The sequence below is a fragment of the Gallinula chloropus genome, assembly GCF_964237585.1.
Source record: "Gallinula chloropus genome assembly, chromosome: 19".
In the NCBI taxonomy this organism is placed as follows: domain Eukaryota; kingdom Metazoa; phylum Chordata; class Aves; order Gruiformes; family Rallidae; genus Gallinula; species Gallinula chloropus.
Window position 1 is genome coordinate 1,667,629 of NC_140104.1, and position 27,717 is coordinate 1,695,345.

The 27,717-nt window shown below is 46.6% G+C and overlaps 1 protein-coding gene across 1 annotated transcript in view; it reads right to left on the reverse strand.

The window, feature by feature from the left end:
* Positions 1-27,495, reverse strand: part of COL26A1 (collagen type XXVI alpha 1 chain) — a gene marked incomplete at both ends in the record, with an annotated part of 151,092 nt that extends 123,597 nt beyond the window's left edge. Inside the window, 2 exons of the mRNA XM_084273057.1 lie at positions 5,952-6,074; positions 27,344-27,495. Coding sequence (XP_084129183.1) covers positions 5,952-6,074; positions 27,344-27,495 — 275 coding nt within the window. The remainder of the gene's footprint in view (positions 1-5,951; positions 6,075-27,343) is intronic.
* Between the last annotated feature and the right edge of the window lie 222 nt (positions 27,496-27,717).

Below are 27,717 nucleotides of genomic sequence, written 5' to 3' on the forward strand. Positions count from 1 at the left end.
GCTGGGCAAGAATTGTCTTTAAAAATGTTATACTGGGTGTACACAAAGAGTTGATTTCTCAGAAAAGCTTTCAATAATATGTTTGGTACCAAACACCACCATCCCCACCCCAGACAGGCCACCAAAACTAGCCTCCAGCAGCTTGCCAGACACTGCTTACACCAGGGAGCTTCTTTCCAGATTACAGACAAGATACCATCACCTCCAACCAGTGCCACAGCTGACAGAGGGACAGAGAGTACCTCTGCTATCCTGTCTGCACTCACAAGCACAGCAGAGACCATCACACTGCAAATCAGACCTGCACTGCTATTTTTCTTGCAGCCCCAGCACTTCCACCCTCCAAGCACAAAGGCAGCAGCTCCCCGGGGCTGAATGCAAACAGAGGAGTTTCCAAAATGCTCTTGCAGACACTGGACAATAGACAAAACCTGCAGCTGCAGGAGTGTTGGAGGCCATTGTGTACGCCCTGCCTTTGCCAGAGGGGAGGAAGATGACTCTTCTCAGCACGTCTGGTTTGCACAACTCAGCAAGAGCCTAAAACCCAGCAAAAGGGGGTTTCACACCTCCCATCTCAATTGCACAGAGCATTGCTGGACAGCCTCAGTCCTGAGGGGGAGAAAGGAGACAAAGGACAACGAGACAGCTGTTTCTATGCCACCAGAGTAATCATCAGCTCCTGTTTTATTAATAATCAGATCTAAGTGCTATTGCAGAGCAGCACTGCACTTCCATACCAGCAAGGGGGAAGAGTGCCCAGACAGCATGTCTGGGCAAGATCAAAGGGCCTTCAGTTTGCTGCCTGAGTACACCTGGCCTGTGCACAATCTGTGAAGCAGATGGCCCTCCACCTGCACCCAGCACTCCACATCCTTCCCAGACCTGAGAACATGCCTCTGCTCCAGCTCTAATCCCTTACACCTCCAGAGGCTCCATCCATGCTGCTCACACGGGCACCATTCACCCCACACTTACATCCTGCATGCACACAGGAGAGCAGGCATCATTTTCCAAGCATGTGACCCTGTATCTTGGGGAGGAATAAGGGAATTAAACACATGAAAGAATTTGTGTGTAACAGGACTTCAAATTGCAATCCTAATGCCCTGGAATAAGCTCTGGGATTTATTATTCAATTGACTGGAAAGAACAAGAGAAGGATTTCCCTGTGGCATTAGTACTTCTGCAACTGAGGAGAAACATCAGCTACAGGCCAGTCTCTTGGATGACAGATCCCCAACTTCTCTTACTGACCCTGTAGCAACAGTTTTCAAAAGCAGAAAGGACCAAAATGGATGAGCCTGCAGAATTCCTTCTTTGTTATTCTGCAAACGAGCTTGTAAAATCCCTCTGGGAGCAGAAATGTGCTCAGCTTCAAACAAGAGAAAAGAATCCCCAACATTCAAAACAGCAAAGAGCAAAAGTGATCCATGCAAGAAGCACAGCCTGCTCACACAGGAAACCTCACCAAAAGCACAGCATTTACAGTAACCAAACCATCTAGAATGTTGAAAGGGAAATAACTAACATGCCATGACCAGCAGTTAGAGAGGGCACCACAGCTCAGATACTCTCCCCTTCCACCCAACTTTAAGTGATGTCTGAAGCTGACAGATGAAGTCATGTTTGGGGTTTCAGTGTTGATGGTCCAGAGGCCAGAGAAGCCCATTCCTGCACAAGCCAGGGATGGGTTTTTCCAGGGAGTCTCTATATTCTCTGAGGCCAGGAGTTGGTGGTGAGACAGGATGCACAAAGGCTAGAGTGCAACAGCTAGGGGAGCTACTGAGCACAGCAAAACATCACAGGATACAAGCTTCACACAACCTTGCTTGCAACATTCAGTTTTCTAGGATGAAACAAGTAGGAGAGGAGCCTGAATACCCTGCCACAGCCTGAAGCAGCACATTTCTACATGACATCTAGGGATTTTCACATCAACAACAGTCTGAAGCAGGAAACGTTTGTCTCCTGAAGGCTGTAAGCAGTGCATGATCTGCCAGGCTGTTCATCACATTCATTTACCTCCTGAGACACACTATCACTGACCACAAGAGTTACACACAAATAGGCCAATCAAAGTTGGGCTGATTTTGGCCAAGTAGGGTACAGCAAGAAGTTGCCCTATTCTCAAGGTTGTAAGCCACACTAAGACAAAATAAACGGTGTTCTCATGGGTTAAGCAATGCCACCTCACCTAAGGCAGAGGAAGTCACAAAAGCTCTAGGGACTGAACACAGATCTCAAATCCTTGACCACCCTTCTCTGTGAGCCTCAAGCAGCACAGTGTCCCAAGTGCAGTGGGATTGTGTGTCAGGCTGGAGCAGCAAAACCACTGCTCAGGAAAAGGGTTAAAATTCAGATGCTAGAGTTTACTGAGAGCTGGGTGCAACCATCCAGACAGCAGAGATCCAGAGATCAGCTTGCCATGCAGACACCAAGCTAGAGACTTTATCCATTCCTTCAGACAGATAAATGGCATGTGATGTTCAGAAGTACACCAGAAGCTTCAGCCAGGCTGCTGGCCAGTCGCCCGTTCACTTCGTAGCGTGACAAAGCAAAGGCATAGCCTATGGCACGCAGAAGCTGCAGCCTTCACTGAACAAATGGAGAGAGTTCAAGAATAGATCTGCTGAGGGAAAGTCTCCAGCCAAGACTGCTCCAAAGCAACTCAGCACCCAAGCTAAATAAAGAGTCTGGGGTGGAGGGCAAGAAGAGAGCAGCTCATCCCGTCCCAGCCAAGATGACGACATCCCTGCAGAAGCAGCACAGCTGCCAGCTCCCTGAGAACAAGTGAACAGAGAGCAAGGACAGCACACAACTGAGGCTGCTGGGCTGGGGATCTCACAGACACTCCTCTGTCAAAGGCTTGACCCCGAGCTGCAGTTTGTGCAATAAGAGACTGAAACATAACAGGAATGAATGGGAGACAGGAAAGGGATTAAATGCTGGTCTGATGCCTGGCTGTAAGCAGTGCCTGACAGACAGCCCCTCTCAGCTGTCACCACGAGGCTGGGAGATGCCTGCTTTTTGGCCCATGTCCCTTTGCTAGTGAGCAGCTCAGTAATGGGAAAGCTCTCCCAGATATGGTCAACTCCTTGTAAACAAGGAGATGAAGAGAGCTTGTTTCAAGTTGCAGTTGCACAAAATGCTGTGAAGCCCAAATAAAGCCAACAGCTGACTGACATTGTGCATCGCCTATGGTCAAACACAACACGCCATGGACCTGGCTGTGCCCCCTCTTCAAGCTCAGGTACTATAAGATAGCTTTTGGGGTTGGTTTTTTTTGCTTGTTTTTAAGTAATAAGTACAGATTCAAATCATTAGTTAGGGGAAGGGTGGAAAAGAAAAGAAATAAATAGGGCACCTGAGTTTTCTGTTCATCTTCTGTAGGAAGTTGTGCAGCAAGGGGGCTGGTATAAGCTTACAGGCCCTTTATTTTAATTTGTAGAAACAAGTATAACATACAAAGATTTGCACAAACAGTTGAGATGCCAAATGGAAGAGGGACTCAACTGCTCTGACTCGTTGCTGTCCTTGGGAATTCTCATCTGCAAACAGGAGATGGGATTCACCCGAATTAGGGGAGAAGTTGGTATTTCATACAGACAATATTCATTGTGGTAAAAGAGGGCATTTCAAAACACAGTTGTAAAGCCTCAGCTTGACTCTGAGACAAGAGAAGGTCAGTTATTCACACATCCCTAGGTGCTGGCAACATGACACTGATAGGCTCAGAGAATTAGAGCTCAGCCATGCAGAAGGCCTCAGGGTTACCAAGTGTTGCCCACAGCAGCACGTGTCAGAAGATCCATCATTTTCAGAGACTAGTTTTCATTCTGTTATCAGGTGTCAGATGTGCTGCCAAAAACAAGCAACCACTTCTAAAGTATGTGTGGGGTGGGGATAACTTACCCAGCAAGCCACTCAACTCCCACAGCCTCAGTGGCTTCAACATCACTGCTACTTGTTGTTGGGGCTCTGCCTTTCAAACAGTGTTTGTACAGGAAACGATCAGGAACCAGCACATGCCGCTCCCACTTTACCTTTGTTGATATCTGGGTGGGTTCCAGCATTTCTCAGGAGCTTTCTGGAGGTCCCTGGCAAAGAGGGGTCCTGGGTCTTTCTTTACTTCACGCAAGAATGTCCTACAGTGTTTGACTAGAGGACAGAGTATTCCCTTCCCTTGGAAGCATGCCATTCACTTTGCTCCTGTTACCTCCTACTTGCTAAGGGACTGAAGCATTAGCATCCTCCCATCCCCTCTAGTAGGTTTCTTCACTGTGATCATCATCCAGAAACTGATCCTGTCAGCTGAGATGTTAAATATCAATAACCCCAGGTTCTTTAAATAGTATTTTCACATAGAAAGAAGAATGGAAAAGCCTGCTGCCATTCTGTATTGTCTCCAAACAATTGGATTCGTCAGGCAAATGAACCAAGCTGAAAACATTCCATGAATAACAATTTTCACAACAGCACACACCACTCCTGAAGTCTCCGGGTTAACAGTGTAAGAATCAATGCATATGAGTGACTGCAGGAGCCCACAAAAAAGGATTTTTACTAGTAACACGATCAATTGTTTGGTGCTTATAAAACTACAGTTATGTTAACAAAGAAAAATAAGCAAGATTTTTTGGCAAGTTGAGAAGACAAGGTGAAAGCTCACCAGTTCCTAATGGCAGTTATGTGTGTAAAAAGTCTGGGAAATTAAAAAGCTTCAACAGAAGTCTGGCCATAACAGTGTAAAATATTAAGTGTTTCAACCACAGCCTTGCATAAAACAAGACCAAAGAGACACCAAAGCAGATACATTACAAATGAAAGAACTTAGACTGACCACTGGCCAAGTAGAAACTGGAGAACCAACCATGGTAACTGCCACATGGAAAATGTGAATTCCAGCTGAAGAGTCACAAGAACAGATTGGGAAGGTGGATCTCCCAGTATTTAAGGGAGTAGTACAACCACATTCTGGCTAGGTTATCAATTACAAGAGGACCTCATTCAGTGCCCTCTGGGTGGATTGGTAACAATAAAATGACTAAGCCTTTCCAGCTAAATCATGGGCTTGTCTACATGGGAAATTGCCATGGAAGCAAGGTGTAAATTGAGAGCACAATAGCTTTTTGCACCAGTTCCCAGATGGGTGGGTAACACTGTTCTGCTCTGAGAATGTCTTTCAGAGGAGGCAGAGCTCAACAATACAAAGATGCTTTGGGTACAGAAAAGGCAAAAGGCAGTAGCTGAGGATAGCTAATTGTTAGATGTTAGTGTCTGGGTTTGTTTTGGGTTCCCCCCCCTTAAATTTAGGTGGGCCCCAGGACTGTAAGGGATTGAAAGGCAAAGCAGGCTCAGGGCAAGTTTTTGACTAATCACTGTCTCCAAGTTTTGTTTTTTAGCTGGGGAGAGGGGACATTGTCCTTTCATGAAGACTTTAAAGAGTATTTAAAGTCAGCAGTAAGAGGTGCTACAAGGAAATTCCACTCTGAAAGGTACAGGGCACAATTACCTTTGTCCATCACAAGCTGCAAGGAACTCGATCACAGCCTTCCAGGATGTGTGATCAATATTATCCTTAAAGACCCAAGTGAGGATGCAATACCAAGCAGGCTCAGGGTGCCACTGATCCAGCATCACTGCTAACCCTGTTCAGCTACACCATGGTGTTGGACCTTACACTTACCTTGCTTCAGTCTGACTAGCAGCAGCCTCCTGTCCTAAGAGCCACAAACTGGCATTACAACCTAAGCTTGCTCCTAACACTGTGTTTACCCTCATGTGTAAGCCACCCTGCAGCCAACACCAGTGGCATTCTTGACTTACACCACCATGAAACAGGACCAGCATCTGACCCATTGATCTCAACCCTCTATGCAGTACTTGAGCCCTAACCAGGTTATTGAGAAGTGCAGGAAACTTTGGGCAACATGAGACATGAAGATTTTTACCTCACTAAGTTGGCACAAGGTCCTGGCCACCGGCAGCTCTGGTAAACCCTCTGGATCACCGTTTCTGACCCGTTCTGCACTTGGCAGGAAACCGTCCGTGTAACCGTGTAGTGACACCAATGCCTGCAGAGAGAAAGGACACTGTTAACCCCTGGGACACAGCAACCTGAAACAACATATGCAGTAAAACCAAACCAAGTATCTGGAGATGGGGTTGTTTCTTCTGCCAGCCATAGCTAGCCTGTCTGGCAGCCTTCATTTCTCACCCCACTCCACTCCTCCTAATAGCTGCAGAAAGATTCGCTGCTTCTGCCAACCTGAACCACAAGAGATCCAGTAACGCCTCTTGTTAGGTCCTCAGAGACCACTGGTATAGTACACAACTGAGTTCTGTTTGTTATCATAAACAATAGGACTTTGGGGATGTGGGTGTGTGTGACAGAGAAACAAAAGTGTTCCAAATCTCCCAACAGTTCCCATGGTACTGGTCTTAATTTCACCCTGCTCATTTCAGTATCACTCCCCAGCCTCCTGCCATCCTGAACATTAGCTGAGGTTGGAAAACTGAGATTTGGTGTGGTGGAGCTCATTGGCAGCAGGCTCAAACAAGCTGGGTACCAAACAAGTCATCCTGGTTAGGTTGTAGTCTAGAAACAAGCAACAGAAAAATAGGGGAGGGAGGAATTAGTGTCTTACACTGTCTCGTAAGAAACTAAGAGCGAGACACCCCACTGTGAGGTGTACAAGAAGGCAGGAACTGCAGAGTCAGCCCTGGGAATCAGGACCCATAGATGCTTTTCCACCTTCTCTGAAAAATATCTTCTTAGGTTCCAGCAGCTCCAAAATTACAACTCCTGTGGAGAAACTTGAAACTAACTGTTGCTTTCTAGTTTTCCCTTGCTTATGCCAAGATTTAACATCACCTTGCTCCTTCAAGGATTATTTTCAACCAGCTTGGGAGTCCAGCGCTGTATTTATGGATCTGAGCAGGTGGCACTGGGCAGGCTGCCTATATCAAAATCCACAAGAAAGGCTGATTATTTTAAGCTACATCTAAAGCTGGTTTCACCAGAGCTTTTGTTCATTGGGTGCTGCTGGCACGCACACAGATGTTTCTCTCCAAACTAATCCAGAGCTCCTGTTGTCTGTGTAGGTGTCTCATACCTTTGCTCTATCAGGGCCTTCGAATAAGCTGTTCAGGTGAATGTATCACCTCACAAGTCAAAGGAATCTAGCAAGCTAATTGCCATTTCTGCCTTGGAAAATCCTTTCTTGGAAGCAAGACCTGCTGGACAGACCTTGCTCCAACCCAGTGGTGGAGGCTCTGGCCGCAGTTGGATGTACAGGGTTGGACTCACTGTAGATGTTACAGCATAGTGACCATAACAGAAGAATGAGAGACAAAACCACTCCAAGATTTCTCTTTGCAAGCCAAAAGTCAGGAAGAACAGTCCCCAGGACTCAAGCAGGCTTCAGACAGAGTGATGAAAGGCCCCATCATGGCTTACAGAGATTATAAACGACCCTTTATATTATATACAGATGCTAGGGAGAAAGGTTTAGGCCTTTTCTGGCATGCATCCAGGAGGGCAGAGAATACACTGCTGCTTATTACAAAGAATATTCCACCCAAGCAAACAAAAGATTCCAAAAGCAGCTCTTTTAGGACCTGGTCTGGGGATCTCCTGTATGCTCATCACCAGCACATTCAGCACAATGCCCTGCAGCACCTCATCTTCCGCTGCTTTGCTTAGAGCAGCAAGTCTTGCCTGGTCCCTTCCCCACAGCCATTTCCAGAGACAGACTCCTCACACCCCATTTAGTTCTTGGAAGACTTTTGTGGGCCACTGAGGACCCTCAGACCATGGCCTACTGGTTTCAACAGTTTCAGTACAGGGCTGCAGACCAAGATCTCACCTCTTGTTGCAGCTGACAACACGTCATTCCAGAGGGAACATGAGTGTTGATGCCAGCAGATATCCAATCTATTTACTCTGTAGGTTCAGGATGTTATTGTGGACCTTTCAGGCTAACTAGAGCAAACTTGGTAGTGTTCTTCCATTTGGATGCTCCCAGAGCTGTCCTGGGCTTTAACAGACCCCTCCCTCAGCAGATGCTGGGAGAGAGTTATGGGCTCTCTGCTGACTCATGAAGTGTGGTGCTGCATGGCCTGAGGCAGGAGGAGACAAGAAAACCTAACTTTCCAGGGTATGCATGGAGCACAGGGCAGCTGGACTTCATACAGGGACCTTGGGCTGCATTTTGCCTCTGTAGGCAGACAGTAGGGAGGAAACTATATTGTGCACCCCACCAGCTTTCTGAACCTGCTGCACTCCAGCACCAGAAGCCTTATCTGGATGCACAGGTCATCCCCTGGAGACTGGAGATGTGTGTACAGCCTACAGTGAGAGGTAAAAGGGACTGCAGAGGGTGAAGCACAAGGTAAAGCACAAGGTAACAAATATTCAAGCTGAAATACAGTAAATTCCAGAAGAGCCATATACTCACATGGTAAAGCTTAATTCCTGGCCAGCATGGCTGAAATAGCTTAGAGCAACCATTTCACAGATGGGAAGACACCAACAGACAGCAAGCTTCCTCTTCCCCCCCCTTCTCCCCATCTGGATTTGCACAGTGCTGTTTCCTAAGCCCACCACACAAGGGGTACCTAAGGGATGCTTCCACCCATTGTGAATGCTTACAAAGCATCACACCACAACAGAACTTACAGTCATCCCTAAGAGCAATGTTTGCTTCCTTCCCAGTCCAAGGTGCTGGCTTTTACCCAAACTTCTCAGACTCCCAGGGGTCCCTGGAGGACCTTCTAGGGGGTTTGCAAGAGAAAAGCCAACTGGTTGTTAGTAGGCTTCATTTCACTGGACAAGTGCTCACAACCTGAACAATGTCAGAAACCATCGGGCTGAACTGATCAGGACTCAGCAAGTAGCCTGTTTAATCAGGAACATGCAACTTCAGAATGAAAGGGGCTACATTCTTGACTAATCACTTCTTTCAGTGGGTTGACAGTTCAGCTCCACACACAAAACTGACTTGCTGCCATACCCTGCTAAGGACAGACCTACAGCAGGCAACACCTACCACACACAGGTCCTTCTGGCTACAGCTGTGGATAACCATGCTCCTACCAGCATGAAATGCCATGTTTCCAGCAGAAACAACCCCACCAGTCAGACTCTGAACAAAGCCATTTATGCTGTTGAAGAACTAAGTAAAACAGAGATTTAGTGTGGTTTTAATACTTAGAATTAAAGCATATGCTACACAACAACAAAACTCAAATCACCAAGACTTGACTGGCCAAGACAGAAGCCAGCCAAGCCTTTTGGAGAGGATTGGAGGGGGCAGGGAGGACTGTATGTGCAGGACTGTTTCATCAGCACCTGCTGCATGTGTTCTGGCACAAACTGACCCTCCCCACTCCCAATAAATATTACAGACATTTCTCAGTAAGGTTGGCATTTCTGATGCTTGTGATTTGCCCTAAAGCTTTGTGCTGTGTCAACAACTGCACTGAATTATCTTTCTGTTTCCATAAGGATAACACACTGTGTGTTATACTTAGCAGAGATCAACATTTAGGGCACAGAAAACAGTAGGAGTGTTTTGATAGCTAGATGGATTTCCCCAAGTTTCCTCATAACATTTTTCACTGGAGCTATCAATTTCCCTGCAGTCCTAGAGAGGAATTTCAATAAAATCAGAAGGTCGCTGACTTTCACTGGGAAAAAGTTTCTGTTCTGACTCAACAAGAGTGAACTGTGCCCTTTTCTCTGTGTAAATAGTACAGCATCCCACTTGCTTTGCCAGAACAGCAATCCATGCATTGTGTGCTGGAGCCCATCACAAGGGGGGATTAATTGTTTATATACTCCACTAAGAACAGGAGCAGAAGTTGCCCTCTACATGTGAAGAAATCCAGGTTGCCATGCTCTCTGGGGTATCTCTTCCTGAACCACCCAGTCCTACATAACCACATTATTCCTTTCTTATTCACAGACACACACCACCCTGAATGTGCTTTGACTCACCAGGACCAGGTTTACCAGCTATTTCAGTTGGCTGTGACCAGTTTCCTCTTTACAGCTGTGACCTGGCTAAAGGGAAACAATCTCATCACATGTTACTGGAAAACTCAGATAAAAACCAAGCAGGGCTCAAGTTTCTCCGGTTCTTGACTATACTTATAGTCTCCCTGGGTAACTAGGTTTTAGGATTCAAGGCTGTTCATTGTCCAGCAGAGCTAGCTACAAAATTCAGTTGGGAGCACCAGTTTCCACAATATTAGAGTTGAAATGGTTCAGGCCTGTAGACTGACAGACCATTGCTAAGGACTCCACAAATTGATCTGAAAGGGAACAATTTGAGGCCACAAAGAGCCAGAGGCATGAATAGGAATAAGACAAGTTCCAGGTCTCCCACTCCACTATGTTGTTCAGACAAAGATTGGAAGGAACTCTGATCTTTCTGCAGACACCACAACCCCCACCCAGTAAGAGTTTGGAAAAAGTGGCCATAAAAGTAAGTCCTGGCTAGCAGAGTAAGACAGAACAATTTATCTAGGTACCTCAATAGCACAACCCTTCCCAGGGGGCAATGTGTTCTGTGCTCAGTGCACTTCAAGTACACAGTTGCCAGTAACAGTCTTAAGTTTTCCCACACAAAGTGGATTATCAGAGACTGCTGGAGGGAGTTGAGACCTAGAGGAATCTTTACCTTTGAAGGAGAATGCAGTTCAGTCTGTAGAACAGCTTTAATCTTCAGCAAGTTCTGCAGCCAAGTGCATTTAACTGTTTTCCTTGCTGCTTTGTGTGCATGGTTGACCTTCCAAACAGCATTACCTCGAGTGCTGAACTTTTTTCAGTTCACAGGAAACATCACAAAATTTTGCCTTATCCTGCTGCAGCCATTGAAATTACAGGGGTTAAGGGAAAAACCTCTCCCCACTGGAATTATTAAAAGCCTAGAAGCAGAATAGCCAAGATGTATGGAACAATGGGCACAACACTGAGACAAAGAGGGAGTCCAGCTCCCCAGAGCAACATTCAGCTTCTTCAGCTATGAGGCCATTCTTCTTCCAATCCCCCACCTCATTCACAAGGCACCTTCCAACTTCTGTAACTAATGAAGGAGGGGCTCTGAAGGTGATAGCACTCGTTTATTAAGCATGCTGGATTGATTTGAACAGTAGATCCACCCTGTACATCAGCACTAACATCAATGCAGAATGTAACTGAGGACTTCAAGGTCGAGCAGACAGGTGAATCAGAAATGAATAATGTTCAATACATGCACCTCTGCACCTATGAATCTGTTTAAGCAGAAAGAGGCGAGATGGCAGAAGGATTATGCCTCTGGCATAAAGCCCCTCTGATTTATACCCACTACCCAGCTCCTCTCAGCATGCTACTGGCACGTTCCAACCCAATCAAACAATAAATGTGGTTGACCTGAACCATAATTACCTTCTTCAGGAAAATGAAAGGAGTTAGTCCATGACTGAGTGCTCAGAAATAAAAGGGGGGTTCACTCCTTTGAAGTGCTTTGCTTTTAGAGGCATTCTTCTAGGCACTGAGCTGCTTTGCTGCTCCCTCCCTCAAGCTTATCACCATCAATGACAGGACAGTAGTTTCCAGAATTCAGAAGGAGGAAAGGGGAAACATACAAAAATATCCATGGAATCTGTCTTTGTTAAATGAGACTGACTTGAATTTGGCACCCCATATCCACTCAGCATGGAAATCATGCACAATTACAGCCAAGTGTGTAGTTTTTGCAACATAAAAGCCTTTCAAAGGAAGATCCTGAGTCTAAGCATTTTTGCACAGCTGGATAACCTGGTTGTAGATAGGTCTCCTACCTTCATATCGTCAGTATATCCCCAGGACTGGTCTGTTCACTCCTAGAAAGCCTCCCCTTGAACAGAAGGTTGGGATCAATGAATAAAATATCCTTAAGACCTTGACTGAATGCATAGAACTGAGATTTGGAACAGCGACTATTTGTCTGAACCATACCCTGTGTTCAAAGGCAACATTTGGTGCTTGTCTATGTGCCCCTTGCTCAAGTTCTAGCCTGAAACTGCTGAAGTTGAGGACCCTGATCTTCATTAAAGTTTGAGATAACTTTTATCAAAGACAGTACCTCTAAATTTACACCAACATAAGTTTAATTCTGAATAAACTCCAACTTTGAATTAGCAGGAAGGGGAATTGTAAGTGGAAAAACTGGATGCTGACACGTGCTTGCTCCTCCTCAAAAAACCTTTGGGAGAGAAAAACATTAAGGAAAGTAGCATAAGGAGTCAGCAGCCTTTATAACAGCATCCTGTGCTTTACTAGCACTCCTGTTGTGGCTACAGAATCTCCTCCACCAGCTATAAAGGCAGTGCCCATTGCTGTCTTGCTACATTACATCACAAAAAAACACTTGGCACAATTTGAGCCCTCCAAACAGACAAATCAGACTCCTGCTGGTTTTCAGCATCTCCTTCAGATCCCGTCCTCGGCCTACAGGCCCGTCCTCGGCCTACAGGCCGTATCTGCATCAACAGCTTGTCCACAAGGACTGAGCACAGGCTGCTCCTGAATTTTGCTTACAGAGATCCATACAGACAACACAGCATCTTTGTGCCTCACACTCAGCCCTCTGTTGCCAAACTCACAGCACTTACCAGCAGCAATGAAAGCCACATGCGTGACAGGAACACTGGGGCCTAAAGGAAGCAGTGCTTCTCATTAGCATTATACTGGCCCCAAAACCCACAAATTACAAGAACAACAAAAGGCAACGTCAAAAGGAGAGCATTGAGCATATCAAAGAAAAAAAAAACAACCCAGCATGATCAAGTCATGGCTCCCTATTCATTGTGTGGTGTTAGTCTGCCCATGTCACACGCGTGTTTCAGGTTTTTCCTGGAGCTGAACAGTAGAGATAGTGTTGTCATTTGGGACAGGTACTGCCTTTTGATAGCTAAAGAGAAAAACTACTGAAGGAGATGCCACAGAAAAACATTGTTTCTTCTCTCTAAGGGAATAAAAATTTGTTTTCCTGACCTATTCCAACAGTCAGAACAGTGTGCTGCAGGCCCCAAAAGACATAGGAAAGCAGATCAGAGCATGAGCTTCAGATTCACAAGTGTCAGGATGCAACTGGGAACACCTGTACAGAAAGCTGTGTCAGTTACAGATCCCAGAACTCTTCTAGCAATGCTTCTTCCACCTGCCCTCCCCTTCCTCTTTCCTGTGGCATGCTGCAATCACTTCAGTCTAGGTGGTCAATTTGTTCAGCAACTCGTAAAGGAGTTAGTGGGCTTTGGTATACAAGGGACTATGCAGCCTTTTAGAGTAATTGTGCTGCTACCCATCATTGCTGGGAGCTAGATTTCATGAACCAAGGGGACCTCTTTCTTGAGTTAAGTCACATCAGGCAAGCAGGCTTAGCTTTATTCCACAACACTTCTGTTTCAGGTGACTGCCATGCAAAGAGACAGGCACGAGACAACATTCTCATTGAAACTGCTGAAGAAACAGCCTTTCCTCAAATGCAAGAAAACCCTACAGCTTTCTAACACTTTCAGTCCAGACAAGTCTAACTACTTACACTGCTTGGAGATCAACACTTCTTGTTTTCCCTTTTTGATTTGCCAGTTCGCCTCTTGCACTCAGCGAGGCAACTGAAGTTCAGGTAGGCCTCAGCCAGCATTTGCATCAGGCCTGACAAAACTAGCACTGGCACTCCAGGAAGGGTTTTTGGGGACAGCTGTACTCTACCAACATGCCAGTACTCCAAAAGTAAGGCAGATTTTCACACTAACTACTCTGCTGCTACACCAGGTCATTCTGAATACCGGCTGTGTGACATGGAGTAGGTAAAGCAGGCTGTCTTTTGCCCAGCTCAGAGATGCCCGAGATGAGCCACAGGAGGCCCCAGTTCAATAAAAACAAATCTCTCTGCCTGGGCATTCAAAGCGTTAATCAATCTGAAAAACAAAACCCAAAGTCTATGTGCTAATTTGCTATTTAAATTGAAAACTTTTTATTCCATGTCTGCCATGTCTGGCACAAGGCTCTCCTGGGCGTTACTACAATAAAAAATAATTTGGAAAATAATCCTATTGTTCCAGTCACACCCATGGGAGTTTCATGTGTAGGGAAGTAGGAACATCAAAACTAGGATCTGTTGTGTGATCAGAGAGCAGAGTTTGCCCTTTACAACAGTCAGTTCTGATTCAAGTGCATGTTGGGAGAGAGATCAGAGTGAGCTACGGCAGGAAGATGTCTCAATAGCTTTAAGGTTAATAAATTCCTACTCATACAGCTTAAAACTCTCAAAAAACATCTTCAGTGTAGTAAACTAGCAGTGCCCTTTACAAACACATGTCCACACCCACAGGCCGTTGGGAGAGATCACATCCTTCCCTTCCTCACCTCCCTCTCAAGCCAGTCATTAGCAGCACCCCTCTAAACGCAGCAAGGAATTGCCCTAAAGCTCTTCCCAGTTGCCGGTCAGGAGTGCCTTCAAAGCGCTTCCTCCGTGCCAAGCAGAAGCCTCCAGCAAAGCTCTGTGCGAATGTAACACAGCCTGGATGCAGTAGTCATGAGTCCTTGATAGTCTGCTGCACCAGCAACCTCCTCTTCACCTTCCTCCAGACTCCCACTCTTCCACTCTGCTGACTGCATCCGTCTGATGCCATAAAAAGACACTACATAGCATTTGCTGTAGATCAGCTCCTCTGCACACATTAGTCCCCAACGCCTGCTAGTGAACACCCGGTATTGCCTCATCAAGTTCTACACTCACTCTTAAATGTATGGCATACATTCCATGCACACAGAATCCACTGCACTTTGATATCCATCTATGGACTGGAGTAAGACATCTAGAAATGAAGTGTTCTAACTACCTGGTTTCAATTTAAAAGGTTCTTCTGCTTTTAACACATCTTCCTAAGCTTTCACTGGTTTTGGAAGCAGTCTCCGTCCCTCATTTCCAGCCAAGAGCAATTAATTGTGTTCTCCCTTTAAACCTTGTTGCAGTCCAGGTTGTTCATTAGAAAAAAAGTCTTAAAAAAGGAAAGCCTTTCTCTTGTGAACAGAAACACTAACACCTTTCTCCATTATTAAAAAATTCTTGAGCAATCTAAGAAACCGCTTTAGTGCCTCGGTGCTTTGGAAAGGAGATGGTCTTGAGGGAGGAGATCTACATTTCGGTATCCAGGTGGAAAATGGGTTTGATTTGGCCAAGTAATAACAGCTGAAAAAAGCCCTCCATAGCCTGTGCACGCACAGTAGATTCCTTCGTAATGATAACACTGCCTTGAAACATTCCCCAGTACACACGTGGGAAACCGGATGGGGAGAAAGCAGCACTGAGCAGGAGAGTGGGGACAGCAGGAGGTCCAAAGGAGAGATACAGACATTTGGCCAGAAAAATTCCTGCCCTGTTCTGTGGGGAGTAAGCACAGCAAACTGCGTTGGATGGGGGTTTGGAAGGATTTTTTGGTGGTTGTGGAAGTTTAAAGTTACCTGCCAATGCAAATGGCTAGGGCAACCCAGCTGTCTCCACCAGGGCAGAGGATTGAATTCCACAACAGCATTTTAACCACAAAACTGGTAAGGGTGCAAACTTAGGCACACAAACAACCCAACCTCCTAAAGCAAAGGCTTCACAGGCATCCCTTGCTGCTCTGCTGGGAATGGGAATGTCTGGAGGTGCTGGTGAGTCTCAGCCTCTGCTTGCAAAGAGGCAGCAGCTGACACTGGATATGCACACATCCCATTTTAGACACACAGCGCTTGCAAAACCTTGTGGCAAATTCAAGGTAAAGCCAGCAGAGACAGATGACACCTCTCTCCTCTGCAGAGATTTCTTCAAACCCAGAACATTCAGAGGATGAAGAATGATACAAAGAGTGTGAACGAGAAAAGTTTAATTAAAACAAGCAGTTATGACCTGAATTTTATTGATGAGCAAGAGTTATGCTGTATTTCTACTACCCTTTCTGTAGCTTGGAAAGAACAGCATAGTGTTGCTTCACTTACTGTGGGCAAGCCAGTAAACCTGTGAATGACATGTAGCTGCTCAGCAGCAGCCTCCAGTTTATTATTACACTGAGCACACACACAAACAGCCTTCACACGCAACAGTGAGAACTTGCTTGTGGTTTATCTCCCTCACACACACACACACACAGGAGAGCTTTCCTTCACACCTTTCAGCCCAGCTTGAAGAAATTTTACATGTGGTGTCCCAGTCAAGGAGGATGCCAAATCCACCCCCCTGCAAGCAGAGACAGCAGCTGCCATGGCCACAGCGCTCACCTGGCCTAAGGTGAAAGCACATCAGGGTGCCACATGGCAGCCAGGGCACTGAGCACATCAGTGCTGAATGTCAGTCAGATGAAACAGCTGGGACAGGCTCACATCACATGCTGAAACTGCTCTCACACAAATCAAAGAGGTTGGTTGACCCACAGAGCAGGTGGTGACCAGGCACTGACTGAACTGCTTCCCCCTGCCATCGACAGCTCTGTGGGAAACAGCCTACTCACTCACTCTGCTCCTGGTAGTACCTGGGCCACAAGCCACATGGAGAACATGCAATTCCAGTCAAATGCTGGGGGGTAGAGGGTGTTGTGTTAGGGTTTGGGGAGGTTTTACTGAGCAGTTTGGTTTTTTTTTTAAAAAAACAACTAAAACCAACCCTAACACACACAAACACCCCTACAGCCACAGAGATGAGAGCTTAGAGCTGCACAGCAAAGGGCACCTCACCTCCACAGGCCAGAGAATCTCCCATACAAATCGGTAACACAGACAGAGGTAGCTCAAGGCTCAACTAGGACACCAGATGAAGTGTCCCAATACAAACCAAGCTAGTTCAGTTGTATTCAGCTCAATCTGCAACAACTCCTGTCACGCCCACATTCCCACTTCCCCCTCTTCCCACCCAGAGCTTCACCCTTCCCAAAGGTTACACAGCAATTCCTCCAAAAGGTGCCTGGGAGCTGGGAGTTTACAGCAAAAATTCTATAGTCATTTGTAGAAGCTGCTTTGAAAACCTTCTAGTTCAGATGCCAAGAACCACTTGGCAGGGCCTGACAGACATAATTAGAGAGCTTGATTGTTTCAAAGGATGTTACCCAAGAAAATGAGTATGTTGCTGTGGTCCTTGCAATAAATTTCCAACGGGTTTGGTTGCAGAGGTCTTCAAAGGGGTTTTAGCAGACTTAATTATACTATCAGGACTCAAGTATTTTTCTGGTACTTGGCAAAAATGGGATCCTATTATTTCTGCTTGCAATGCACACTCATCCAAAGCTTATCCACAGGACTCCAGCCTAAGAATTTCTACAACTCTGTAATCCAAAATTTTTTGTATCATTTGTGATATACATTAGTGACTTCCAGTAACAGTGGCCCAAGAGACAGCATTTTACTGTGCGATAGTTTAAACCATTTGGCTCAGAGCTGTATCCTGAAATACACTGCAGGGAGACTATATATTTTGCTGCAGGTTACGCTGATTTACAGCAGCATTAAGCCAAGTGCTGTAACATCCTAGAGAGCCAATTTGCCTTTTTGCTCTCTGCTGGATCTCAGACGCTGCATGGGAACACAGAAAGTTTGCAGCATCACAGCCCAGACCTGCCTTAGCTCAAAGGCTGGCACTGTTTGGTAGAACCAGTTGTTGCAGGCATTTTTGTGCTCACCCCATCGATGGGTCAGCACTACCTCTACAGATATTTCACACAAACCTTTCACTGCAGTCTGGGAAAGGAAAGCACCGCAGCCTGTGTGCCATCCATCACCCAACCTTCTGCTGCTGTGCAATCCAGCCTGCCCTGCTCATCACCTCCCAGCTCACCCTCTAAACTAAATCCTTCTCTTAAGATCAGGCAAAGACTAACTCCCAAAGACTAATTTCAGCCATCCAGGCTCAGAGAGGTGCAGTAAACAGGGAGCACATGACCTCTATTCTGTAAGAGTGGAAGTTTATACAAATGCCAAATATTATCATTCGCTGATTTATTATAAACTTCTGCATATATTCATATACAATACTTTGGATTTTGCAGCTTTCCCTCTAAGATCTAACCACACCCTCATAAAAATACTCCCCAGAGCTTTCCATTACATGAAGGGAAGTATTACTATTCCCATTTTACTTAGGGGAAAGAAAAGAGAGAAAGAGAGAGCTTGCAAGTCTCAGTTCCCAGACTCTGTGTATATTCTATAGAATATACACTGTGCATTTAAGGGAAAGAGGGTGGAAAACAAAGCCTTATGAATCAGCCAGCTGATAATTAAAAGCAACTAAATCCAGATCACTTTAAGCTGCACATGAGAATCTGAACTCCTCAGATGCCGAATTCCTCTGCCGACCAGAAAAGCCAGGGTCACTTGCCCAGCTGGTCACTATTGTTCTGTCCAATAAAGTTCTGGCAGGAATGCATGTTTAACAAAATACAGAGATTAGGCATAGCAAAGAATGCAGCTCCCCCCTCAGTGTTTAGGTTAGCAGGGTTTGCCATGTTGAAATACTGAAGCTTAAGCATATCAGATTTTCTCTGTCCTGTACTGCTAGTGCCAGTGACAGACACAAGCTGACAGCTCAGTTCTCAGGACTGCTGCCATTTGAGTTCTAAGTTCATTAAAAGCAACATAAAGAGCTCACCTCCAAGCTGTAATGGCCATTAAGTCAGTCAGTGTTTTCTCATGGAGGTAAAGTACCAGATGAATAAATCTCTGCACCTTCCAGCTCTTGAGGGGTGATTTAAACCAAGCCAGAGACTCAAGGGACCAGATTGAGAACCTTACAACAGGGCAGCTCATCTTCAAATGTCTTTGGATAGCCTAGTCTAGTCTTCCAAAAGGAATCAAAATGGCAACAGCGTTCCTAACATATGACTTGGCTTCCAACAGTTCAGAATCAGGACCTTTAACTCCATTTACAACCAGACTAAAGTCAGATGCAAAAAACGTCATGAGAACAAAGTCCTACAACCTTACAGAGATCTTACAGGAAGACAGCTTTTACCAAGTCAGATGCCATGCACAAACCAGCTCTGATTCCTCACCAGGCCAAAAATGTCTCATCTCAAAAAGGCTGATATTAAACATACAGATATTTGACACTTACGTGCACAGGGTACAGTTCTTAGAACCTCCTTACACACAGTTCTCCAAGTAGACTGTTACGTCTCGTCTCTAAGTTAGTGAGTGGCTCATGGAGTGTGAACCCTCTCCGCAGGGGTATGGCCAGCTTGCACTGTGCCACATGTGGTTTATAGGTAGGATGCATCTAAGACCCCATTACCATAGATGTCTCTCTTCTTTCTCCCTTCACAAAAGCTCAAATTACTTTGTCAGAGCCACACAGTAAATGTGGAACAGGTACACCTGAGGCATGGAGCTGCTGACACCAGATCTAGGTGTTTTCTTCTCATTGTGCCTTTAGTCATCCTAGCACAGCAACAGAAACCTTAATTTAGCCAGTATCACTTTCACTGCCACCTGAAAACACAAACAACTCAAAATCTGCACAAGACACAGATGAGAGAAGCAGCCAGACAGCCCACATGGAGCAGGGTGGCAGAAACCAGAGCAGTCTGGGGAAGCAGGAGAGGGAATCAGGCAAGAAGAGAGGCAGGAAGGCAAGCAAGGAACCTGAGGCAGGAGGAAGAGAAGTGGCATCAGATCTGGGAGCAGTGGTGGGGAAGGTCTTTAGGGGAAGCTACAAGCAGGGCCTCCCTTGGGTGGGAGGGTTGAATTCATGGCACCCCGCTCCACACAGGCACATGGGAGAGCTGCCACCCAGTGCTGCCTCAAATGAGGGTTTGAAAAAGCTCCCTGTGCCCTGCTCTGTTTACAGCAATAATGAGAGCCTGGAGGAAGGGGCTAGAAACATCTGAGTTTAATAAGGGCTGAGCAGCACACAGCAAAAAAGAAATGTCTGCCCTTCCGTTCGGGGCTGCCACACCCCACCAAGCACCACAGCACCCGGCCAACGCGAGACGCGGCACGGAGACGTTATGTCATCTGAACAGCCACAGCGGCCCATCTGCCCCAAGCCTCTCTCAGGCCAGGAACAGCATTTCAAACCAAGCCCAGAGCTCCCAGCTCCACACTTCTGAATGGCTAAATAAGCCATGTCCTGTGGGGGAAAAGCAGATGTTGCCTGACCCCAGGCACAAAACAAGCCAGGGACAGAGGGAAGTTTCTGTGCAGTGCCTTAAGAACTCCATCTCACAACGTCATCACAACAGGGCAAAAAGAATATTTAGCACCTATGTTGCTGCCTTTTTAGTCCTGAACAGCTCTAGCCTCCAACAGGCACAGAGTAAGGTGTTCCTGATTCCAGTTTCTCACAGAGAAGACCAGTAACCTTCAACACACCACTGGTGACCGGCCTCCAGCTGGATTTTGTTCCAATTATCACCACCCTTTGGGCCCGGCCATCCAGCTGGTTTTTAACCCAGCTCAGAGTCCACCTCTCCAGGCCAGTGGCAACAGTTTCTCAGCCAGAATGCTGTGAGAAACCATGTCAAAGGCTTTCCTGAAGTCCAGGGAGACACATCTACAGCCTTCCCCTTGTCCATTCAGCGGGTCACCTTGCCATAGAAGGTGATCAGGTGAGTTTGACAGGATCTGCCTTTTGTAACCCCTGCTGACTAGGCCTGATCCCCTGGCCATCACACATGTGCTGCATGACAGCTCCCAAGATGACCCTCTCCATGATCTTCCCCGGGACTGAGGTCAGACCAACAGGCCTGGAGTTCCCTGGATCCTCCTTCTGACCCTTCTTGTATATGGTTTTTATTCCACACGTACTGTCTTTTTATTGCACTGAGAAATGGAAAGTGGGAGTCAGAGAGCCTTGTCCATCTGCAAAGTCAAAACCCAACTGTCCTCTACAGTGCAAAAAATAAAGGGAGGGGAGGCAGAAGAAACAGGACTGGGCCTGGATGTAGGAGGCCTGTACTACACACAGCACAACTCAGTAACACAGCCACACGCAGCAGGATATTCCCCTGCTTCAGGATTTCAGTTCACTGAGATGCTCTGAGCAAACACATGCCCAGTGCAAACACTGCAACAAATATCACTTCCCCCCAGTTCCTAGGGGCAGAAAAAAGTTGAAACTGATTAAAAAGGACATCTGACTACATAACCTGATGTTGAGATTGGACATGGAGAGATGCATTTCTATGGAGTGGTACCTCATATTAGCTTTAAAGTTTTGACAGATGGTTTGTTTGCTCAGCACAAAGGGAGATGGCTGGATAACCACAGCCTTGCTCAGCTCTCACAGCACAGACAGGAGACACACAGCAGACCACAGAGAAGGGGCGAGTCCCACAGAAGAGAAGCTCACAGATACCTTCATTTACTCAGCTTCAAAGAGATTTAAAATCAACTACTTGTAAGTGGCAGACATTTCCAGATAAACCACACAGATACAGAAGGAACCTATTTGTCCCAAACATGAAACATTACAGAGCTGCCTTCAGCTTTTGTCTCAAGAACATCCATCCTGTGGGCCTCTGGGCTAAAGCCATTTCTAAACAGACAGGAGAGGGTTTTTTTCTTTGCCAGAGTTATGATTTCCCAGCTTAGGAAGCTGAAAAATGAGTCTCAAACCTGAAATAGCTTCCTGTGTGTTGGTCCTCTCAAGACAATGCAACTATTTTCAAATAGCCCAGCTTAAACTTCACAGACAACACTTTCACCCAAGCTTTTTACTTACACACCCGTTCATCTCTAAGAGGAGGAAAGCTTAAACAGCCAAAGCATGTAAACCATGTTAGCCCATGCAATAAACTGCAAGTCAGCAAATAACTGTTTCTTAAAAAAAACAAGATGAGGACCAAAGTTAATGAACAATATCACAGTTCCCACCCCTGTTGCTCTCTGTGCTAGTATTAAGGGCTAATTCAGATCAGTGCTACGTTGTGCATAAATACACTAAGCAGGAGTATTTTGGTGTTATTCAACTATATAAAAAGCTGGAAAATTACAGGACAGTAACCCAGCTAGTAACATGGTGATTTTTTAAACTTTTGCAGCTACAATCCTTAATAGAGTCTTTGTGATATCTAAACTGGCACAGGCTAGCTTTATGCTCAAAGGCTCAAAATAAACATCATGCCTCAGTGAAGGTAAATTTAAGCACTGTCTACATCTCTAATTAAAAGCGAGTTGAAAGCTTTGAGCATATTGGAGAAATGAGGTTGGGTGAATTTTAGTATTACTTACAAAACAATAGTGTTTCCAGATATGCTAGAGCTCTAATGCAGGGGAGAGCATGAACAGCTGGACCATTATTCTAATCCAGCAGACCTAAAGCACTCTATGCTTTCAGTCTTTCATCATTACCTGGAAGTTGTTGTTCATTTTTCTTCCTCTATCAAGGCACAGGCCAACGAAACAAAGACATGAGTAAAGATTCTATGACCCCAAAGCCACAGAACCGCTGCCCCCAGCAAAGCTGTGAAGTTTCTAACCTGATGTGTTTCAACTAGGATTTTAGCACACTAACAAGCCTGGCTTTGAGAAAATGAACAAATACAGCTTATTCAAAGAGACACATTTGTTAATTTACCCAAGGGGAGCACAAGTTCACTGCCACCCATTGCTTTGCCTCTCCGCTCCCTTTTCCTTCCTAGAGCTGGTAAATGAAACCTACATGAGAGGAAATGATTCACACAAGCAGCTGGAACGGCAAGACAGTAGGAGATTTCCTAAATGAACACAATTTACTGCAGTAACTACAGTCACCTCTGGTATTTCAAAGCCATTCCAGCGTTGCTAGGTGCTTACACTATCATTGGCTTCACTGTTTTAATTGCATTGCAGAGTTAAGAGCGCTGAACCTCACAAGTCAGATGAGGATCACACGCTGCAGAGTCCAGGAAACAAACACCAGATAGTTCAAGGGTTTGGTGATGAGCTTAAGACCTTCTGACCTCTTGGTTACCTGGGTAGGGAACTTCAAAGGGAATTAGCAGAGAGGACTCAGCATGACACAAATCCCAGTTTGTTTGCTTGACATCCTCACACAGTCCACAGCAACCCCAGAAAACCAGAAACCTTGAGCAACAAGCAGACTATTAGGTGATGGAGGGAATGACTCAGAAAACAAGATCCTGTCAGTAAAGGAAAAAGAACCACATTTCTCCACTGTGTACAGTTTCATATTCCACATCCACAAAAGAGCCACAAGAGGTTTGGAATTTGGGGCTGAAACCGGGTTCAAACCATCTTTCTCTGGTAATGAGGGAATTAACAGACAACTGTCAGGACAACTCCAGCTCTGCGTTCTGAGAGTGCTCTGACCGACTGCGTAAGTCGGGGTACTGGTTTTACAGATCACCTCTTGATATTAAGAGCAGGCTTCTACCAGAGCTTCTACTATACTGACTTAATAGCACTAAAGCCTCACCTAAGAGGCTGGAGGTGGTTACCTCACAGCAGGTTTACACAGTCCTTGAAACAGGGCTGGGAAGGGCTGATTCCATCCCAGCAGACGTACAGCCACAGGGCCAGGCACGATGCAGGCAGCTACTTTGAACAGGTCAGACCTACCTACACCAGGTCCACCCAGACATCTTAGTGTTGAAAGTCAGCTGTTCACATGACCTATCAAGAGACTGCTAGCCTCAGGGAATAATTGACAACACATTTCAAGCATCACCTAAACATCTGAAAGCATCAACACCTCAGGGGTTTTTTCAGGAGGAAAAAAACAAGCTATAGCACAGGAAAGCTGATGACAGTTTAAATATCTTTCCCATGTCAAAGCAGCACACAAAGTTTTTAACTGTTCCACTGAATCCCAGAACAAAGTGATTTGCCCTCTGACATGGAGTAAGCCATTGGTAGGGGCGCAACTGGAACCCAGGTCCTGCTCTCCTGGTCTGTACTCCAAGGCACATCTGTGGCAGCAAGAAATGAATGAAGCCACCTGGCCTTCTGTGTCAAAACCTGTGCCTCTAGCAATCAAAGTCACACTTACAGATTTCAATTGACTGGTATTACTGTTCTTTCTGTCCTCAAGAAATGCCACTGCTGTAGCAAGCATGTTAGTTACACAGAGCCTGCCTAGGAACACCAATTCAGGCAGCCCTGTTATTGTAACATCATGGCTCTAATGTTCATTCACAGGAAGACATTTTTAGGCTGAGGTGTGTTTTTAAGGTCTATCACAGTGGGATTTTGTCCACCCCAGCAGACTTTTGTAACACCACTATAAAGCCAGCACTAAGAACAAGTTATCATCCTACATTGCTTTCCAGGTCACGTTCGGGGTTTTCTTTCTACTACCTCCACCTCAGATCCAAAGAGGTTTCCAGCCTAAGCACTGCACCTAGTCTCAGGAGTCTCTAACTCCCACACTTGAGTTCACAAGGGCTTTGATGCATGACTGATTTCAATGTACAGGAAGATAGGACAAGAAGTTAAGCTGGGAGGGCACCAATTCCAAAGACAACACAGATGTGGGGACTCTCTCAGAACACATCCAAGTCCAGAGGACAACTGTTTCTGCTTGGCAGAGAGCCCCTCTGGTAAGACCCACTTCCCATTCTCATCATCTTAACACAGTAGCAAGTGAGAGATGCAAGCACTGAACATGAATTTCAAACAAAATACCAAGGCTGTTAGAACACACCCAGTGCCAAGGGACAGCACTGCTTGGGTTGGAGTCACTACTGCTTGCACACCCACTACAGGAGTCCAAAGCAATTCCAGCACATGCAAAGGTAGACTGCAAGTACCTTTGGTCTAACCAACCAACATCTGTCACTGAAGCCAACCAGAAGCTAGAAGTTTCATTTTAAAGAAGGAAGCATCTTTCCACCAGAACAAATATTGCACAAGAACATTTTGAAAGGTGTGAATATTAGGTTTTTCCCCTTCAAATTCACCTCCACCCACTTTCCCCCCAAGCTTTTTACACTGCCCAGGGCATCAGCCTTCTCAGAGAAAAGTGTTCAGCCATCCTCAGAAGCCCATCTCCAAGACAGCCCTGGATAACAAAGGACTAAAGCAGCTATTGAGCTTGGAGCAGTTTTCTAGGTGGAACACAAGAGATTCACACAATTTTTTTTTCTTGGAAAAATACAGCTTATGAGAATTTTAAGACAACTGATAGCAGATTCCCAAGCAGTTCAATCCTGTCTTCACTTGCTGATCTAGGGCAGAGAGACAGCTGCAGGAACATGGGGTGTCTTGCCTCAGGAAAGCACATCAGCTGTGGAACATCTCATCAGTATGTGCTGCTAAGTACCAACACCTGGCCTTGCAGCAGTAACTTTCAAGGGTCTGTCCTGCTTATACTTGGCTGCAGTACCCAGGAAAAGTGCCAGAAGTCACTGGATAAACCACTCCCTGGAAAGGTTGCAGAAGAGAAAGTGAGGAAGGCCAGGGGGTGCCTGTTTGGACAGCAGAAGGGACACTGAAGAACACAAGGAGCTTATACCAGTCTGATTCAGCAGCCTGAAAAAAAGACTTCACACCCATGTGGATCAATGTTAGACTTCAGAGCAAAAAGCCTCATTCCTCTCCAGCCCCATGTTAAAAGCACAGCTATCCCAACCTGAAGCTGCACCCTGCAGGAGGCTCCCCCAGAGGTCCAGCACTGTGGCTGGGTAAAGCTTTTCCCACACAGATTTTCCCCTCTGAAAGCAAAGCCGTTAGACATTTGCCAACATCAAAACTCCACCACTCCAGGGGAAATTAAAACACGCAGAGATTGCTTCAACGTGTGATATTCGACTAAGCACTTGGATTTTTATTTCAAAACATCCACCAGTGGGGTTTTTCTCTCCCCCTCCCTTCAATTTTTTGTTTCCCCCTCTGTTTTAAACTAGAACAGGAGATTCTCACATGGCAAAGTTCCACTGGATTAAAGGGAGGGGGGGTGGGGGAAGAAAGAGAACTCTACCAGCTCTCCCAACATCATTGTTTAAATCAGCTTTAGATGGTTTTATGCAACACTTTATAGACTTGGAGAGGGACGGGTTCCCTGACAAAGCATCAGCTATCCAAACAACCAAGGCATGGGAAAACGCTGCAAGAGTGTAACTAGGGGAAGGCCTTTGGTGAGCAGAGATACAGTCTGCACTCATGTAAGCGTGGTAGCTCTGAACAAAGATCTGCAGGCTAATAGATATGTAAGACAAATGACATGTGGTTCTCATTGCAGCCCATGCTTTGGGAAGGGGGTACCCTGGAACAGATCCAGCTGGGATAGGTTTATCCCATTACTCTCCTATAATTTTCTGCTGTTTCAAACCCTTTGACAGTTACTGTAGTTTAACATCACACCCCCTACAGACTGAGGCCTGTTTGACAGGCCAGCAAACAAAACCACCCCCACTTGGAGATGAAATAGGCACCATATGTGAGCACGGTGCGAGGCACAGGGCTAGCAGCACCCATGCTTGTACTTGTGTGACAAGATCTGCTGTGTGGCTGCAGTACCCCAATTCCCAGCCCAAACAAGCTGTGCTGACCCAAGCCCTCCTCCACAGCAGCCTAACTCATGCATGCTAGGTATTAGCAAGGGGAGGAGGAAAAGAGGTAGAGACAGGATGGACGAGCCCTGAATATTAAAATCCCAAGCCCCCATTTAAGGGAATTGAAGGGGAAAAAAATATTGTGAAATTCAAGAACAACTGGAATCAGGTTAAGCCACTCTGGCTTTATACAGTGCGGCTCATTCATCTGAACAGCTGTTTCACCTCTAGAGAGCTACCCAGAGAAAACAGAAGGGAGGGGGAAAGCCTAAATTGTTTGCTCTACTGAAGCAGCAAGATACAGTAAATCATAACTGATTAAGTTTATAAGAAATTGGGGGGAGGAAGAGAAGAGTGGGAGGATTGGTTTTAGAAAGCTATTTGAAAGCTGCAGCTCTTGAATAGACATCTGTAACTACGGGCTTTCCTTTGTTGAGCTGAACAAGATCCTCCTCGCAGCCGAGGGCTGGAACAGTTCCCTCTGCCGGCATCGCCGGCGCCCCGGCTCGGGGGTCTTACGGCTTCGGCTGCGCGGAGACACGGCGGAGCCGCCTTTCCCCTCCCCGACGGGCTGGGGGAGACAAGAAGGGGAGGGCTTGCGGGTTTCATTTGCCAAAGCTCGGCTCCTCCATTCCCTAGTTGCTCCTCGCCCCGGAGAGGGACAGCGCTGCGGGCAGGTGAGGAGTCGTCCCCCAGCCCGCGGATGATGGGGCAGCCCAGCCCGGCTCCCCGAGGGGCATCAGCGCAGCCAGCCCTACCGCCCCTTCCTCGGGGATGGCTGCCCGCGGTCTCCCCGGGAGCCGCCGGCAGGGCCCAGCCTCCTCGCCGGGGAGGCGGACCCGGTCTTACTCACCGGCGACTGGCGAAGCCGCTGCTCGGCGAGCCCGAGCTCTGCTCTGGGTAGTTGTGCTGCAGGGTTGATGCTGGGAATTGATAGAGGAAGCCAGTCCCTAGCGCGCATCCATGCAGGCAGCAGCACCAGGAAAAGAAAAGAGCGAACCGCATTTTTGCCAGAACAGGGTTTTCCTCCAGCTTTTCCTCTTACACCGCGCGGCAGGCGCGGGGCCGCGGCTTGCCTCCCCCCGGCCGGGGTCACGGCGGGACCCCACAGCGCGGAGATGCCCCCGAGACCGGGGACCACGGGGCGGAGGTGCGCGGGACACGGGGACCGCTGCTGCGGCTCCCAGGCAGCCCCGACCCTCGGCCAGCCGAGCCCCGGCGGCGGCT